We start from the raw sequence: 19635 nt of genomic DNA on the forward strand, positions 1-19635 counted from the left end.
TATCATTGAACTCCAAAATCTGCATCGTAATTAGAATCCAATGTTGCTCATTCTCCAAATGAAATAGCAATATGTATTAAGTTGGCATTTCAGAATGATTCTTTTATACGGTAAAGACATGCAAGGATCAGTGAACCTCATTTTGAGTGGTTTGTAAAGTGGTCGAAAACTGCTAACCACACTTTCATGAAGTTGATGTAGCATTCCTCAATTTCATAGCATCCTGTAATGGTTTTATTCCAGAAGGTTTCACTCCAATGGCACACATAATAATGAATCCAAGGCGCAAGAGGAAGAGAAAAGAATACTTGTACAGGTGTATATCCAGCACTGATTGTCGACTGCACAAATACTCTCATGAAGTTGATATAGCATTCCTCAATTTCACAGCGTCCTATGGTGGTTTTAGTCTGATAGGCTTGGCTGCAATGACAAACGTATAATGACTCCTCTAAGGCGCAAGAGGAAGCGAAGAGAGTATGTATCCAGCACGGATGGTGTTGACTACACGAATACTGTCAATGTTTCACGTACCCCAAAAAACCCGTGCATAAATGGAACAAAGGTGAGCACTCAGGCGAAGGGTTAACAGAGAGAGCGTCATAGACTCGGGACTCCATGTTCGTGCTACAATGGGAAATAGTTGAAGTCAGAGAATAGAACTCGGAACTGTAGATTCCTGCAAGACTGGGCTTGGCTTTGCCTCGTCCATTCTTTGACAGAAACTATTTGCCTTGGTAGATTATGTGATATGTGTACATGTACATGTGGTGCACATGTGGCTAATGGTACATGTACTGTATTACGAGACCACAATAGTGAAGAAGTAGGGACTTTGGTTGTGATAGAGAACCACGGGGCTGTTTTTATTTATTTTTGTTGCCCCTGAAAAAGCAAAATTGTATGAATCCATGACCATTGACGAAAGGATGAGTTTATGAAAAAACGCTTCAAAACATCCGATGTAATACAATGACGTCATGGGAATAGCAAGAAAGGAATCACTACCACAAACAAACCTGCTCCTAGCAACTTTAGTTTCTGGTGAACATCTACAGAATTGACTTACAACATGCTCATGAGGTTTTGTCAGGATGTTGTGATTGATGGTTTTATGGGATGGCACTTGAAACCTGATGACGTCATTATATTAAAAATCATGGGGGACCATGCTTGATTAAGTGTCTGCCAAGTCTGAAGTTGATCGGACTGAGTGATGGTGCCAAAGGGTATGGGCAGAAGGGAAAAAAACATATATACAAACCTTATAGAAAAGGGTCTGAAAAAGAGGGGATAAAAGACATATTGATTTGAAGCCCAGTTTATCGTGTTGCAAAACAGGCCCTGTGTTATAATTTCCTTTTTCATATCTGTCAGTTCGCATAAACAATCTTTTGATAATTATCATGTGCACACATATAGGCCGTTTGTCTTGTGCAAAAGAATAATTTGTCAATGCTAAACCCTAGTAAAAGAGTCAGGTTACTTTGGCCCATCACAGCTGGGGGGAGGGAATGGACTCTGCCGCCCCCCCCAGAACTTGGCATGCATGTATGAGGACATTCCTTATCACTACAAAGGTGATGTTTTAACTCATTCAGACTTATAGCTTTGTTGACATGGTCATTTGAGGTTAAAGGCTATTGTACATGCATGCCAGTCAGCGTGCATTGAGCACCGCAGTAGAAACAGTGAACATTTTTGGCTGACACATCTTGGAAAAATGCACACAGCGCAAAAACGGTATGTCCAATTTTCACAAAATTGATGTCGAAATAACTGCAAAGAGTTACTTTAAAAACTGCTAAAGGCTCAACTCCAGAAAAAAATGCACTACGGTGATATCAGGAAAATGGTTGGGGGCGGTGGATTGATTCCACCCCCACCCTGGCTCTTTTAGGGTTAAACTAAAAGAGGGTGTTAAATCATTTTAACGGTACTGCGTTATGGTCAACATTACTGTTGACATTTTAAAAAAAGCATCCTAACATCGCTGTACAGCTGCACGGCAGCTAAAGGTCTTTGTGTGTGTAAAGTTTTAAGTTGATGTAAGGGAAGCGAATACTGGACCTTTTGGCGATTGCCAATACAGCAAATTAATACTCTGCTGAAGTATTTCCTTAGTGGTGTATTACAAATAATGTAAATATTTTAGAATGTTAGAGTTTTCTTCATCAAGAGCTTAGAAACAGTGTGCTAGAACTTGTGTGTTAAAGCCCATTATATGGACGAATACTTACGCATCAAAGGAGGATCGTTTATGATGCATTATGGAGGCAGGGTAGGGCTCAGGGTCAGAGGAATCATGGGGTTGATCACTGCAAAAGTAGAACACAGGAAACCACACCATGCAGCACATAGAACATAGGAAGTGTACAACAGGAATTTCACAGAAGCTTTTCCTCATTTGACTTGCACAGTTTCCAATCTAAAACCCACTGGACCTCTGTTGTCCTGTTTACATGTACATAATTCTTGGTTTTTTTTTAATTTAATTTTTTTGGGGTGGTCCATGGTGTACACCACATGTATGAAAGGCAAACGAATGCCACCACCACCACAAAAGTAAAATCAATGATTGCAACAGCACAGTTTGAGGTGGAAAGTTTGAAATACCCAGTTTCAGCTGAATGTACATTTTTGTCACCACATACATTTTTTAATGCATTTTTTTATGCAGTAATAAATGATTTTCAACCACTGCTTCAATCACTGGAACCTTGTACAGGTACGTGTATATGTAGATGACAAACTAATTTTCTTTTTTTTCAAATTTCCAAAACTGTCCTTCATATTTCTCATCTTTTTTTCCAGTTCACTGAACAGTGGAAAACAGTACATGTACTTAACCCTCCGATATGTACATGTATGATTCAAACTATTAAATTACTCTACAAAATCCATTCACTTGTGCAGCAAAATGGATAAAATATATGGTCAAAAAGTACACACTGTCCTTTGCAACCATTCTCGAAAGGACTCGTCCATTTCAGCTGAATGCTGTTTTGCTCTGCAGGTGCATGCAAATTAGAATCAAAGATGTGTGGAAAATTACCAATTACACTTAATGTGTGCCCAGATGGATAAATACATGTAAGTGAATGCACTTCCAACCAAGGACACATGTACATATATACACATATGTATCTGATTGGGGATCACATGAAAGAATGAACAGAAAGAACATACAAAAAGAAACGCTGAAGAAATTATTGAACTACCATACCGGTAAGTAACAGGAGAAAATTGGATTACATGAGGGCTTTAATACCTTATGGTTCAGGATGCCCAGTGATTTTGTGGTATCCATTCAAATAAACATGTTGAACCTATGAGTTTTAAGTTTCCCCCCTTTCTTGTTGGAGATAAACCTAGATTTAACTTTAATAAACCGCATATTGTGTACATGTTATGGTCTGAAACTGTTGCATAACTTTGCCTAGATCAAATAATTTTGCCATTATCTAAAAGTTCTGCATGACACAGTTCAAACAGAAAACCAGCCACCCCAGTGCACACATGCATGCACCCCCCCCCCCCGAGTCATGTGCAAAAGCACAAGTACCTGCATATAGTTTGTTGACCCTGAAATTATCTGCTGAATGCTTGGAAATGCAAATGAATCAGACAAACAAACGAACAAAAAGGTTGGAGAATGGCGTGATGCTGACAACAATCACGTTTTTCACGTGTGATAACTGTCATATTGGTGCATGTACATGCCACACCAATTTGCAATGCCATCACTATGATTTCTCAAACACTAACTAATACAAGATTTAAATCACTAAAACCTAATTCGCTTGGAATGTCACTGTGAACAAGCAGGCAACTCGGCATACTTTTAAAAACTTCATAAAATAGAAACACATCTATCACTCAATGTTGGTTCACATTGAATTTGTTGCCCTGAAGGATTTAGGAGGATTAAGATACATGTACATGTACCGATAGCTTCATGCCTGGCCAAGAATATTTATGAGTACAGCTAAGAATGATTATAGGATTTACACTGAATCACTAAAAAGAAAAATTTTTCTGATCTATTATTAGATTCGAGTTCATTCACAGTGTGAAACTCTTGAGATGGATTTTGGAGGAATGAGTAACTTCAAAGGTTTCACTGAATGTGAAAAGTGTACATGTAAGTGCTTTGACAGCTCTGCAATGATGCAAATTATGTAATTGTTCCCTTTTCCCACAACCCACTTCTGCAATACACAGTTAGTATTTTTTTAATTAACCAGAAAATTCCCAGTGAATTCACACGGCAAATGCAACTTTTTCCAAATGCAATATCTTGGCAAACAGAAACATTGCGAATGCTGTACACTGCATTCCTAAGTTCATTTTGTTACAAAAATATCTGACGAAGATTTTTTTAGTTTTAGTGCATCCCACATTCACACTTTTGAGCACCTGAATTCCTTAAAAGTTGCAGGCAGTCCAGGATTGATAAAAATAGCACGAATGGCATATTCCCCCTCGCCCTGGGGGCATGATGCCAATTTTTTTTCTCCGCAGATGGAAAGCCCCAACCCTTTATAACTACTACATGTGCACTATACCTTCCTAAACCAGGAGAAAATGATTCTACTGGGGACGAAAAAATTTGGACAACTGTTTCAGAAATTAGAAAAATCCCCATCTGGCCCCAAACCCTGCTCTACCCCCACCTCCCAACTCAAAACCTGGATATACGCCACTGCCTAGAATTATGCCATGAGGCGATGACAGGTACATTACATGTGTCAAATGGACACCCCACTCCTACCGTGCTCGTTTCAACTCTCTTGCAACTTCTTCCGGAGTCATGAAAACCTCCCCATTCGCCAACTCGTCCTGACCATTCACCGAGCCTTCATCAGCTGTGGAGTCCTCAGAGGTTCTGAACACCACGCGCTTGTTGCTGTCTCGTCTGGGCTTGGACGGCTGTCCTCCGTTGGTCACGGTGGACGCCGTTTGATTTTCACCATGGGTTGCTGCAGGCGATGCCTTCCCCACATCAACATCAGATTCAGTCCTGCCACTTGACATTGTGGTTGCTTTTGGGCTACTTAGTCAATTGTAGAATGCTTTCGCTACATTCATTTCATGTATCTGGAAACTTGATGATAGGCTATTCCTGGGGTGTGAAAAGGAAACAGTCCAATGAATCTTTAACGGCCACAAAGTTCACATTGTAAAGCTTCATGCCTCTGAGAACAAGTGAACAGCAAATACAATCAGCAAACATGTACATGTAACATGACCACTGAAGTCAGGTTCTGTACACGTCTTGCTCAGTTAAAAAAAACCATGTACAACTACATGTATATATCTTTGGCATAAAGTACATGTAGGACCTACCCCAACCAGCATTAGGATGAACTTATCCCTAACTTATCTGATAACAGCATCACCTCACACTGGTCATGCATTTGTCTGCTCAGTATTAACTTCAGCAAACATGCACATAGCACCAGTACAGGCACCTGACCAAATAATCTCATACCATGTTTACAGTACATTGTTCCAAACTTGTGTATCAGTACACCAAATGTATCATTAATATTATAAGATGCCTCCAAGCATTATGATGTGTGATTATCATAAGTTGGTCTTTGGGTCATGTAATAAATTGAGGGCCTAAAACAGGACATTTTTGTGTCCCTTTTTACACCTGATCTGTGTCATTTGACATGGAAAACAAACAAACTAAAAGTAACTTACAACTTGTTTCATTTGTTTGCAGGTGATTTGTATTACTTCATCACCCCTGGAAATATCATGAGCGAACAAAGACACAGCTGGGGTCCATGTTCATTCGTTGTAAAGTGTGTGACATTTTGCAGCAAGTTGGAAAGAGTCCAATACATATACATGGACATCATTTCACACCCTGTGCACGAACTCAATGAGCCTAGTCTGTCTGAAAATCTCTACTTTAATTTAAATTTTAATCACCAATTTAAAATGTTCACCAATTTAAAGTGTTAATTTAATCAAATGATTTCTTTTGTTTTTTTTAAATCACTGATTAAATCAACATATTTAACTTTTGGGGGAAAAGGGCAAAATGTTTAATTTTTAAAATTCTTTTCAACTGATGAACAATTTTTGCAGGTTTGCACATTTTAAACAGCAGTAGGCCTAGTATTGATAAAAAGTATAAATGCACACGTGACACATCGTACTTGGCTCCAATTTGATAGAAATACAAAAATTGGACTTAAGTCACAAATCTGATTTTACTAAAAAAAAATCTGATAAAATTTTTTTTATCAAAAAAATTGCCAACCTAAATGATTCAATATTTTTACTGCTAAATTTGACTTTTTGGGGGCATGTTATCACTTTCTATGACCACTGCAAGGGAAAATGATGTCCGTATATATGGAACTCATAAGTCATACATGTAGACCTACACGGAGCATAGAATGATACAGAAGTAGGAAAGAGAGTTCCATATATGTACGGACGCCACAAACATGGCCACTCAGTCGACTGTGCGCAAACCCTATGACGATGAGACTGGTCTGAACATTTCTTTGTTAAAACTTAATAGAAATCCAGAAAATAGGCCTAGCTCTTTCGAAAAAACTGTTGAAATTTCAGACTTCTCACGGGTCCGACTGAAAATTCCCGACAGCGCAGCCCTACCATTAAGAAACATTTTATTGTATCCTGTACAATGTTACTTGTCATGCTTGTTTATACGTCCGAAAATTGGCCTAACCAGGAATCACTAAGCTAGTCGTTAAGCTTACCATTTACGGGATTAATAACGCAAAATTTAACGTATCATTGCAGACTTACCTATGGCAAAGGTATGCAATGACGAAAACCGTGAACTGTGTTCTTACTTTGCTTCAGTGAAAAATTAATCTGTACGACTGCGAGATGACGGACCACGACCTCAAGATCGAGCATGCACGATAAACGAGCAAAAAACATACGATGTGACGTCACTGCTGCTAGCTAGGCTTCAATATTTTCCGGGTGTCACCGACGACTGTTGCATGCACAATACTTGGTACGTGCACGGATAATGTGTGCTCACTCTCCAAAAATACTCTCCGGTAAGAGGTGCATTAGCGACATGAAACAGTTAAGGTTGATCGATGATCCGGGACTCCTGGAAAAGGGAGTTTGGGGAAAGAGCACTGCACGCCGTGGTCAAGGTTGAGGATTTAAAAATGCATGCAAGCATGGCACTTGGCAGGAAATGAAATTACACCATGGAAAACCAGAGATGGGAAACATCGGCCAAAAGTAAAATATTTTTTTTCTAGAAAAACCTTTGCAAGAAGGTAATGCACCGAAGGAATTTCTGACAGTATATTTTTCCAATACATATACACGTAACAATAGCTCCATGCACGTAAAAAGGAATCGTCTTCTCCCATTGACTGAAAACAGGCCGACATCAGCTATCAAATATGGTCTATGCATTAACCCTAACTACCTAGGGTGTGTGCAAAATCATATTAAAATTGGAGGCTTCAGGACTGTTAGTATTAACGATGAAGTGCAATATACAACAAGATAGGAGAGACTCGGAGTAGACTTTCACAATCTTTATTAAGATCTCCAAACTAAGAATCATAAATATATCACAATAATTGTCAAAATTTTGCAGTAATGAAATACATGTATTTTCAACAGGTAAACAATTCTCCTGTAGTGTATATCGATTCTTTCCCCAACACACCACAGGAATTCACAGTCTGTCCCATAAACCATGGGAATTAATGATGTAGTCTATTCTGAATGCATACACAATGGGAACTCTGGGTTTTCCCCAGAAAAACACCACGGGAATTCATAACTTATCCTATTGGAACTCAATTCCCGGCTGAATGCAACCACAATCTTACAAGCTGCAGAAAAGGACAGGGCCCACTTTGTTTACTTAATTGGCTGCAAATCAATGAACTTGATGACAGCAGCAGATCATCCAACAGATGCACACCTTGACAAAAACGTTTGCTCCATCTTTCACATGTGAACCAAGATATGGGACGGAGAGCACCCCCACCTTTGTGTTGGTCATTGGAATCTCAGAAATTCTTTACAGGACATTTGGGGGGATGTGTTAGGTAACAATACTCTGGTGTGTGTTTAGGGATTGGACATGTCGGGGGGGGGTACCCCTCCATCCCATATCTTGCTGGGTATAATCTTTCAACTGTCATCAGGAGCAGGCTAACAAAAACACACCCAATCTCCACCCCCCCCCCAAAAAAAACGACAACAAATTACCAATGCTTTCTCAATGTCTTTGAAAAATTACACAGCACACTTGCTGTTTATAGGTATCGATATCAAAATTGGTTATGCTACTGTCCTAATATACGACCAAAAATCACTTCCAAAACAGGTACTGCATGGTGTAACTAAAAATAACCAAAAGCCTCCCCCCCAAAAAAAACAAAAAGCCTCTACAAAAAGTATATTGAAATCACAGTTTGGTTCATGAAAGAACACGATGGCAACGACCTTTAATTAATGTATTGCTTTGGTATTCCTCTGCAGTGGGGGGTAGGGGCCTCGACATGTTGCTTCATCTTGCCACAGAGGAAACTACCCTTACTCTATCATCACTTACCAGAGTGTAAATGAAAGGAGTTATGAAGGTTGTGTACAAAAATAAAGGGATCTAAAATGATAGCTGGGGGGAACACTCTGATAATTCCAATTTTATGAGCAAATGAGCATCTGCCATCTCTACCTTGTCCACTTTCTGAGGAGGCAGAAATGAATTCCGTTAAATTCTCAAATGCACAGAGCTGCTTCTGCATAACAAATATTTTCCAATTAACAATTGCCTTTAATAAACAAAATGTTATTTGAAGGGCTTGTATCACAAAAACAAAGATTTCATTGTGCGACAGAGGTGGCGTAAATGTATAAGTTCTTCAGTAACTAATGAAAATGTTTTGACAAGTTCAATTATTTTCACACCCAAAAACAAAACAACACAAAAAACTACCGAAATATAAACTGAGCTACAAAGTTAAGCAATACAGATCTTCCTGTCACTTGTATCCATGCATGTGGTCACATCTAAATGAGCTGAATTTGTGGTGAGAAAAAAAAAACTATATTGCATGATGAACCTGACTCAGACTCAGAGACAGGTGGCCAGACTATACTAGGAGTAGCATAAAAACTATATCTCAACAAAAATTAAAATAAGATTCCAAAATACAATTAATTTTAAACACATGGCTTTCTGACCTTCACCAACAGGATGTCTGAGGAAACCTTGCATCACAATAAGGCTATAAAATATTTGAGAACTATTTTTAAAAAGTACCTTAACTGAGAGACCAAAAATGCAGGTAGCTGACACTCTTATGTAACCTTGAAGGCACCTAACAATTAGTTTGTGTGAGATTACAAGACAGACTCGCCTTATGGTTAAACAAAATCCACTAATCCTTCATCAGGTCTATGAACGCACAGTACATGTAGTTTGCATGTTGCTAACACTGAAAATCATGTGTGTCCAGGAGAAGAGTTCAATGAAACGTTCAATGAAACAAGCAAATCAATCTGGTGGCAGATGTCTGTGAAAGTTCCATTGGGATTCGGTTTGAATCAAGACTATCAAATGCATAAGTCCAAACCTTATTCCCAAGTGGATTGGCAGGTGTTCTCTGTCAAAAAAGGGGCAATTTTCACTGGTATGAATCACCGACCTCTGCACTGTCCATGTACCTACCTGGACAGGGTGAAAGAAAAGCATCAGCATAGTGACTGAAGCCACCTGATGCTTGCACACTACGGGCTTTTTCTTCAAGTTCAATGCTGGCCAAAACAAACGAGCACACCAACTCTTGAAGATCATGACAGATTTTTCAAACAAGTTCAACACCGTGCAGGTCGCTGACATGTGAAAGGTCAATTTGGGGTAACAAAAATAGCAGATACAGGTAGGTGGAATTGGCTGACCAGTGCATTATGAACCAGCCTCAGTACTGAAGAGGTCTGTGGACAGTGGTGTGACTGTAATGAGCAAGAATGACCCATGGCCACTATCAAACACAGCCTTTTTAACATGGCTATTTGGTACACAGACGTGGCGCCCAACACCCAATGCGTTAAAATGAAGGGGATACGGGTGCCTCAGGTAATGGCTTTTTTTACAATCCACAAGACTAGCTCCTCACTTTAGGACAGTCCACTGGAAACTTTCTATAATCTACATTTCTGTGGTACATCCATGTGCATCTTGAACTTCAGATCAAAATTATACTTGGACATTACAAAATGATCCCTGATTCAACTTCATTGAATGGGAGACTTTGAGATGCATGGTGGCGGCAGACAAACCGGTCCTTTTCCGCAGTTTCGCGTGTGCTCAGAACTAACACACATGCCTAGAACTCCACGCGCATGCCCACATCAACCAAAAAGGACCTTGTATCTGCAGCCACCAAGCACCTCAAAGTCTCCCATTACATGTACACGTACAGTATATGCTACTGTATGCATAACAAATCAAGTTCTGTTTGTCTCTGATAGGTACAAGTTAACAGCACTACAAAATCATTCATACATGTATCTTCGACTGCTACAAATATCAAAAACAAAATTATTAACACTGCATAATCTCCCACGTCCTTCTCCTACTTATCATTTTTACAGCTATGACAGGCTTGTGTGCAAAAAGTTATCACAGGTCCAAAAGAGTACATACATGTAAGTGAACAGAAACAATTTCGTTTGAAGCTTACAAGTCACTTGACAAGTGAAATCAGGGTTTTTAGTCTGAGAGCTGACATCCCCATAGCTCGCAACCTAAGCATAACAAAATTTACCAGCACACTATGAAGTTGGATCTCACTGCAATGCCAGGCTTTCAGTGGGACTTTTCAGTGCTTGTTATTCCATAGTAATTCACATGACACAAAATGGGGTTCCATATGTCCATTATGGACACAAGATTACATCACTTTGTGTAATCTGACATGACATGACTGTAAATTGGTAATGGTATTCAGAGCTGTTCACAATCCCAATTGACAGAAACGTATATTGTAAATGTACAGTGTGCACGCAGGCAGGCTATGCACAGTCTCGGCGCCATTTATTTCAATCCTTTTTTAAGTTAAAGTAGTCCCAGACTTGACGTTAAAAAATGTCTCATTCATTAAAGTGTAGCAGCAATGAATTTTTTCTGACACAATTTTTCGGCAACTTTGTACTCTTGTTCAATGTACAAAAATGAACCGCCATTCCTTATACGTTTAAATGCACTGAAAAGGGCACTTCTTAAAACATTACAAATTGCCCATCTTTCCTGGGCAAATGAGGGCGCTGTAATACTCCGATGTCATCCAGGGAAGGCACATTTCAGTGCATAGGTTTTTCTGCTCAAATTATGAACTCAGAACATACCAAAAACATTTCTGAGAAAGGGTTACATGCTTACTTATTGCTATGTACTTGCACAACAAGGAAACATCAAAGAAAAGAAAACCAGGCAAGCAAAACCTAAAAAAAACCCAAAAAATCAGCAGTTTTTGAGCACAAACCAGAGCAACAGTGAGGTTCTCTTCCGTGGGGCAACATTGCAGTTTTACTCATGAATATGGAAATACTCAGCATGAAAACTAACAAGGCAGCAAAATACTCTTAAATTGAAAATGAGGTTAAAGGGGGCACATACCATGCACATGTAAGTACATTCTGGAGTTTGGAATAAAATGCATTGCAGCTACCCTTTAACTCAAAAGGTAAATCAAGCCACACGACAACTGACAATCTGCAGTCTCAGAATGTTGTAGAGTAATCCTCAAGTTTGCATTATGACATCTAAATAAATAGTTTTCCTGAAAAAAGGAACTTATTTACACTTTGTCTACAATAAATAGTAAAGGCCATAGTGATAGGTAAAAACATTCTATCTCTACAATATACAGCTGGAATGAAGAATTAAAAAATGTACAGTGAAAAAGGTAGCTTGAATATATATAACTCCTGAATGTGGTTCAGATAAAATTGTGGTCTGTTCTCTCACATTTGGACCTCAATTTGAAACTATCCTTTGAGTCTTTTCCAAAGACCATGGGAAGAAGTGACTGGTGTAATTGGTGTAAGCCGAATGTACAGGTACATGTATGACTGAACATCCGACATTCCTTAAAGTTAAATGTTACTGGCCAAGAAAAGTACTAAAAGGTGTATGTTAGTAGACCGAAAAATGTCTGATACCCTGACTGTGAGCAGGTCAAACTGACAGAATGTATGACCCATGGAGGACCAGTCTTGATTAAATAACGCTGCAGTTAGTTGCCTTCCAGTACAACTTCTGGGAATCTGATCAAAGTTTGATATCTTTCAAATATGACTTTTCCCTCATCAGTGTTATTTTAGGAAATGAATAGGGAAACTAAGATTGCCAGTTGAAAGACTGGAAAAAAACAGAATTTCTCAAGGGGATGAATTACATTTACTATGCATACAATGGAAAATCGGCAGACCTTCACTGTGACTTGTTTTATTTTCACCCGCACGGACCCTTAAAAGTTTGACGAATTGTTTCTCAATATTTGCCCCTAGAATCAATCATTTGCCTCAGATAAATGATTACATCACCTTGTATGGTTTTGATACCTCTTTCCAAATGCCCGGGGGGAGAATACGATTGATACAGTCAAACCTCGTTCATATCAAAAGGTATACTAAAATGTAGGTTCCAATCCTTTGTTCTTCAATGTATCCACTCCACATAATACAAAGTTCCTGTCATAACAAGGTAATCTGCCAAGTCCAAGCGATCTATTGATGAGGTTAGACTGTATGTGGAAGGGGGTTGTATTGTAAAGAATTGTTGAGGACCTGTATTTTGAATTGTTTTAAAGAGACGCTAGACAATTTTAGTAGGCGTTTTGCTGAATGGTGTCACAAGCTCAAGCAATAAACATTCAGTGAATTTTGTTTGGTGGGGAGGGGTGATGGTGATAGCCCAATCCCCCTAAACCCTGCCAGAAACTTGCTGAAAAGAAATGCCCGCCTCAACTTCAAGAATGGGATTGAATGTGATGCCACCGAAGAAATGGCATATCCTTGGATCAGTCTACAGAGTTTAAACCTCAAGACGTCTGCTTGAACAACGTCTTAAAACTGTTTCCAAAGCTGTCATCCAAATTTCTGTGAATTGAGAAAGTACGAGTCCATGTTGATCACTTCAAATAGTCTCATGTAAAAGCACATCCCCCAATCCAACTCCAAATGGGACATCTAAAAGATGTCTCATCACCCCTCTGGTGAAATCAAAACGTCGAGGGGTGATCACAGGAGTTAAACTGACTTAATTCTGCTTGTCTTTGGGCGAGACTTACTGCGTCATGCGTGTTACGAATCAGTCTCCATCTTGACCTCAGGTTCGCCCACCTCATGGCTCGTTGGTTCTGCCTCTGGTTCTGCCTCTTTCTTGATCTCTGCCTCCCCCTTTTCTTCCTCCTTGGAGTCGTCCGTATCCTTCTCCTGGTCTGGATAGTACATCTTGTGCCTCATGTGCCAGGCAATGCTCACGCAGGCTGACGTGGTTTTGAACTGATGGACGACGTTGCGGGGGATGAAGTAGATGTCATTGTCGCGAAGTTTGATGCGGGCGTACGAGATGCCATCACGTCTCAGCTGATTCAGCTTGGCATCCTCAACCCACTGAACACACTGCAAGACAGAAAGGTGCATATTTACAATTTCAAATCTGAATTTGTCAGAACTTAGTTCATGTGCTGTGAATATAAACAATAATGACTAAGCAAAGAAGGAAACATTTAGTTCAGCAAAATCTACAAAAATGCAGGACTTTTTTGTATGCAAACCAGTGCAACAGTGAGACTTTCTTCTTGGGATGACATCACAGTTTTGTTCATGAATATGGAAACTTATTTGCATAAAAAAGGGCAGTAAAACACCCTTTGAAATAGTGAAGCATTTTGAATAGTTATTACAAAAAATCGATTGAAGCTACCCTTCAAGTACTTTTATGAAATAAAGCTGATGTATGATTAGAAAAAAACGAACAGAACAAAAGCACTGCACACCAACCTGTGAGACAGGGGGCTCATGAAGGTCTAGTTGGAGGCTCTCAACAACATCAAAGAAGTTTGCAGCAGAGAACGCCACAACATCCTTCACATCACGATCAGGACTGCTGTCATGAGCACAAAAACGGAATGTAAATGTACAGTAGTGAGTTCGAGGAAGCATGGTAGCTCAAATATATCTTACAACCTGAATCTTTCAAAATCTTCAAATGATGGGATCCTGCTATGTAAGCACAGAAGAAAAGCTGGCAAGGGATGAACAGTACATGTACATCAACATCATTTTCTTTTGTGACAGCAGCGGCAAGATTCCTCTGGGCACTTTAGTTTACATTGCGGCAACCTTGGACATCACATAGAGCACGCTGCTAAAAAAATACCGCAAATAATCACAAAAGAATGACTAGCTACATACTGCGTGCAACCAAGCACTGCCGCAGACAAACAATCAAACAGTTACAGGGAAGCATCATTTCCAGATAGCACTTTGAGACCAATGTCTTACAGGAGAGAGTGTAGGCTCTGAGAAGGGCCAGTGGTGGGAGTGATGGGAAAGGTCTCGACGTTCAAACATTGTGCTCTGTTTGTCTTCAGGAAACACCACCAGCTCTTTACAGTGCCAACACTGTCTCCTAATTAGACATTGTTTCCATGGTGTACCCACAAACAAGACTTCCCTGTATACACTGTACCCACTGCACTGTGCAAAGCTTCCAACACCACCTGTAACATAGTGTTGTGAAATTACTCAACATGAACTGTTGATCGATTATTAGTTAATGATTATTGGTTATTTCTGGTATTATTACCTGACAGCGCGCACTGCGATTATTAGTTCGCTCACGTCGCGTCTCCATCGTGCATTGACAGTGCACAATTGAGTTACCGCTGCGTGCGCGCCATCAGAACCACATGTAAACAGCGCGCACTTGCTTGCTTGGTCGCGCTAGCGCCCTCTTGCGGTGAGCGTGAGACACTAATGTTCGCTACGCAGCACACCGTTTTGTTCCACCGTATGTGACTTATGAGTAAATGCTATGATGGAATGTTTTGTTCTTAATACTCTATAAAAACAAGCCCAACTTGTATAAATAGCCCTTTAAACTGCCCTTTAATTTGCCCGTTTCGACGGCGAACCCGCGACAATACAAACATATGCAAAAAGTACGCTTGTTTGGCCCCAACCCACTGGGCTCTTGCACTGGGGAGCATACTGAACACCACAAACCTCAACAGATAAATGTACTTGTCTGTACTCTAAATGCAGGTCACTGTACCAAACCTGACAAACTCCAGCAAGTGACTCCGTTGGAGTTTGAGTGATAGGGTATGGATGGGTCTATGCAGTACAGGATGACTTGCACTGAACAGTACCAAACCTGACACATCAAGCATAGTCCAACGATTGGTACAGCAAGTCAGACACTGCACACAATGACCCCAGTGTGTCCCAACTCACACAAAATCCAACACCATCATACCCCGCCTTTGATACCAAGTACAACAAATTCAACAAGAAGTTAATTGGGTTTGGTACCAAACCTGCCAAAACCTAGCAAAAACTGCTGTTTGAGTTTGATGGACACTGGGCGGTTAGGGTTAGAGTGCATATCTTGACTTAGTGCGCTGAACTAGGATGGCTTCTTCTCGGTAACAGCTTGGTGACATACATTTAATGCACTTTAAATGGCTGCCGATAAACACCTTTGTTTTTGATTCACAGCACACAGGCACAACTCATCAGCTATGACCAATCACTAGACAGGACTTTGCTGGAAGAGGCAAAGAGAAGAAAAATGGGCGTTGGTCAACTTACCCTTCATCCCCTGCATGCACTGCTTTGAGCACTCCTACGGCTGCCGTCGTCATACGATCAAATCCCTGACCGACATGATCCGCGTGGCATCTCGTCCTGTCTTCAACCAACATCTCTCGGGGCTCGGACGTCCTGGGTAGGTACTGAAGGTTTCGAAGCTCATTCACAGCCGCTCTGCAAAAACACAGGAGGAAACTTCAATTGAGTCAGGACTGTGCTTTCAGCCACATATTTCCACCTTGGCACAGATGCCAAAACAAGAGCTCTACTTCAAGAATGAGGCATACTCGTGAACCTGGATAATGTTACAGAAAATTCCCATAGCTCTTCTATGTACACCTTTTTATAAAGTCATTCAGCTTATACCTGGTAAGACATTTTCATAAAAACCAATCATACATTAGATAGAAAGTGGAGGAATTTTATAAATTTGACAATAATTATGCAACTTTCCCGTTATTCTAGTCTTTGGGTTGGCAACAAATGTTCACCTTCGTTTCTTCATGGGTGATTTTGGCATATCAGCCGTTGGAACCATCTGTTCACCGGGTCTTATCCACAGGATTGGCCCATCGTTACTCTCTGTACGTTTCTCCATCTTCAGGACTGACAACGGTCCCCATGGCATGACGTACTTCAGGAATGAATCCTGCTCCAGCATGTCGACAAACTCCTCAAAGTAGTCCCCAACTTCCTCATTGACTGTTCCCACAAGACTTATCTGGAGCAAGGGCCCGGACCGATAAGTCCCATAGCGGTACGTCCGCCGGACGTCTTTGCGGAACTCGGGCATGGTCGTGGTCAGAATGTCCGACTTGCCCATGACCTGGCTCTTGACGGTCATGTTAGGATGGTGGATGGAGAAATAGTCGATGAGGTCTGGGAGGTATGCAGCTGCACCATGGACAATCGCCATGACGTGGTTGGCAACACCGGGTTGATTCTCAGCATACACCATCTCAAAGAACTCCTCGACGAAGCGCTGCATTTCCTCATCGTGAAGATGAGCAATCTCGTCCGAGTAGACGTGGAGCACCGACGCACCGCCATTGGGCTGATGCTCGATGTGAATATATCTGCTGAATTCGCCACCTTTCTCACTGACCCCGCAGCCGTACTTCTTCAGTATCCTGTCCCTGTCGGAGAGGTCACACACCTGGCGTGCGGTTGCCGGTGTATCAATACATGCATCTGATACAGGAACATGGCTGATCTTCTCGCGATGATGGTGGTGATGGTGGTGGTGATGGTGGTGATGATGACGTTTGTGCTTCTTCGGCTTTCGTTCATAATCCGCTTTCTTGATGTGCAACTTGAGTTTTGGACAGCCGACCTTTTTGACAATTCGCGGTGAGATGCACATATTACCATTTGGTTTACCATCACCTGAAATGACAAAGGTTTACGACTTGTTCACAAGTAAACATTGAATCTTCGCACTATGAATTTCTGAATGCAACTGAAGCAAACACGACCATTATTGATAACATTAAATAATGACTATTTTGATTATTTTAATTTTTTTACACGTAAATTAAAGTTGCCAACATTTATATAGGTTTTCAAATATACACTTAAGTAGAAGGTACATGTATATATGTATATGTACTTGTTTCACTGACAAATTCATCATTCAAATTTTGCGCACACGTAGGTATTCTTTATCCAAAATACTCAAAAGAATACTGAATGGACATTTTCTTTGCAAAAATTATATCATAGGCTTAGATACCTTAGCCTTGATGTGTTTGATGCTTATGACAACCAGTTGACATTACACTTTTTACAGTGTAATTGCTTATGAACAATACCGCTCGAATTACCTGAGCTATGAAAACGACAATGACACAAACACATTTTTTGTTCTTTTTTTTAACAACAAATTGGCCTTTTTCTTCCGCATCTGCATTGTAAATGAATATGTTGATTGCCAAGGTAATCTGAGACAGAACCAGTCAACTGCTACAAGTACAATTTTCAAACAAGAAAAATCAGCACAGTTGGTCCAGTATTTAACCATGTTAACATCAGCATTTAAAAAAAACAACTTCTCAATTACTGTCAATCATGTTAACTTGGATATGGTCAATACATGTTTGTGTTTGTTTTTTAGTCCGTTTAATAGTTTTGTTTTTGCATGATAGGCCTACTTACTTGACAATCACACACAATCCTTCTGAATTCTCTACAGGAAAATTATCACGAAAAACACACAATTCAAATGACATAATTTTCATGACAGTTGACCTAGGGATAATGACAAGAAATAGGGCCCATCGCACGTTCAAAATTTTATGCGATAAAAGCAAACATTACAAGTGACCATTAATTTCAAGCCCTTGATGAGCAATGGCAATGGTCTGTTCTGATGGTCAAGATGGTTACCTGCCATGCTTGTCGCATTTGTTGACTGTGTTAATGCAGCTGCGGGAAAGTTACCATTGATAGGCGGATTGTCATCTGAGGCACGACCTGGTGAGTGGGATCGCGTTCTTCTGGTAATCTTCACAGAAGATGGACTTGGTGACACATCGGACTCGCTCGTGCTTGAATAACGCTGTCGGTAACCGCTGTACATTTCTTCCAGATATCCCGAACTCGAAAGCCGCCGATAATCATGATGTACCCGCCTTCTCTTCCCGATTTCTGGACTTGTTGGTGGTGAGCCTATTGAAGGTTCTTGTGCAACAATTCCTTCTGTGGGAATTTTCGTGTGCGTGTTCAATTCTGACTCGTTTTTGTCATCAACAACGTGCGTTGCTTGAGTTTCGTCAGCCATGATAACAGCAGCCATGTTGACATGATCTGAATAATGCCCGGATGTTGATTGGGATTTTTAATTAAAATACGGTGGCTTCGAATGCACATTTCTAAAATCATTGCAAGTGAGCTTGTGCAGAATAGCGCCCTCTGTTACAAAACACGACCGATGATCTTTGCGCCAAATTACAGATGCGGCCGATTTAGTACAGTAGGGTTGTGCACAATGAATTGGGCCTCTTTGCCACAACAGACAGCCCATTATGGCTGCTAGCAATCGAATTGTATTAAATAAAGGTCCAATATACAAATAAACCATTTTCATGAGTGCATAGATAATTATATTAGCGATGTTACAAAACAGATCATTTCAGTGTCATTGATTATAATTGTTCTTTCCATTGAACATTAACAGGCAATTCTTTACTGCTTGGAGGTAGAAATACTAATGGAATTCTCTCAGAGCGACCTCTGGAATACTCTATGGGGGCCTGTTTGTTTCACACGAGTGGATGTCGACCAATGATCCCAACACTGGTTCACTCCATCCATTAGACGCGTTCTGGGGTCAGTGAACCAACTGAGGAACACTGATCGACATCCGGAAGGAGCAAGCGGACCCATGGAGAGTCTCAGTGATGCTCCAGGGAGCCTTATCATCATTCACAAACAATATAGGCCCACTTTTCTATGTTTAATGCCCAATAGGAGCAGCATTTAAGCATTAGAAATCGTTATAATACTGGTTTCCTGTGATATACAAGAATGGAATAGATTATAGATTACAGAATAACATAGTCTCAAAGAGAAATATGAAATGAACGCACTATATGTGTACCGTACTACGGGAGCGGGCGTCTAAATTAATATTTTGTGCCTACTTTTTAATCCCTTCCAGACATACCAAACCACAAACACAATACACCACACCCGAGTAAAAAAAGTCAACGATCATTCACTATACATTGCTTTTTAATTACAAGGAGGGCCTTGTAACAAATGTCTAAATTG

At 40.3% G+C, this 19635-nt stretch overlaps 2 protein-coding genes across 5 annotated transcripts in view; both read right to left on the reverse strand.

Moving 5' to 3' along the window:
• The window catches only part of LOC110974020 (acetyl-CoA carboxylase-like), a 44197-nt gene extending 37257 nt beyond the window's left edge, over nucleotides 1–6940 (reverse strand). For 2 of the 4 annotated variants that reach the window (XM_087136396.1, XM_087136395.1), the window contains exons 1-4: nucleotides 6799–6940; nucleotides 4775–5125; nucleotides 2241–2318; nucleotides 1265–1279 (exon numbers count right to left, since the gene is read on the reverse strand). In XM_087136396.1, coding sequence (XP_086992522.1) covers nucleotides 1265–1279; nucleotides 2241–2318; nucleotides 4775–5037 — 356 coding nt within the window. In that variant the 5' untranslated portion in view covers nucleotides 5038–5125; nucleotides 6799–6940. The remainder of the gene's footprint in view (nucleotides 1–1264; nucleotides 1280–2240; nucleotides 2319–4774; nucleotides 5126–6798) is intronic. The other 2 variants (XM_022225314.2, XM_087136398.1) reach the window with 2 other exon arrangements.
• Nucleotides 6941–7544: 604 nt separating this feature from the next.
• On the reverse strand, nucleotides 7545–18696 carry LOC110974096 (lysine-specific demethylase RSBN1L-like). Its single transcript, XM_022225458.2, has 5 exons — nucleotides 18250–18696; nucleotides 16356–17250; nucleotides 15865–16038; nucleotides 14050–14155; nucleotides 7545–13668 (listed from the first exon to the last, which is right to left on the reverse strand). Exons 1-5 carry the CDS (start codon nucleotides 18656–18658, stop codon nucleotides 13348–13350), a joined length of 1905 nt encoding a protein of 634 aa, XP_022081150.2. The 5' UTR covers nucleotides 18659–18696; the 3' UTR covers nucleotides 7545–13347.
• Between the last annotated feature and the right edge of the window lie 939 nt (nucleotides 18697–19635).

The sequence above is a fragment of the Acanthaster planci genome, linkage group LG04 (assembly GCF_054643075.1).
Source record: "Acanthaster planci isolate LZ-2023a linkage group LG04, COTS_SCS, whole genome shotgun sequence".
Taxonomy (NCBI): Eukaryota; Metazoa; Echinodermata; class Asteroidea; order Valvatida; family Acanthasteridae; genus Acanthaster; species Acanthaster planci.

Excerpts from the sequence above, each read along its gene's own strand:
- LOC110974096 (XM_022225458.2), bottom strand. The coding sequence starts at position 18,658 with ATGGCTGCTGTTATCATGGCTGACGAAACTCAAGCAACGCACGTTGTT. Across the intron at positions 17,251-18,249 it reads AAATGCGACAAGCATGGCAG|GTGATGGTAAACCAAATGGT; the intron begins GTAACCATCTTG and ends TTGTCATTTCAG. Across the intron at positions 14,156-15,864 it reads GTGCATGCAGGGGATGAAGG|CAGTCCTGATCGTGATGTGA; the intron begins GTAAGTTGACCA and ends TGCTCATGACAG.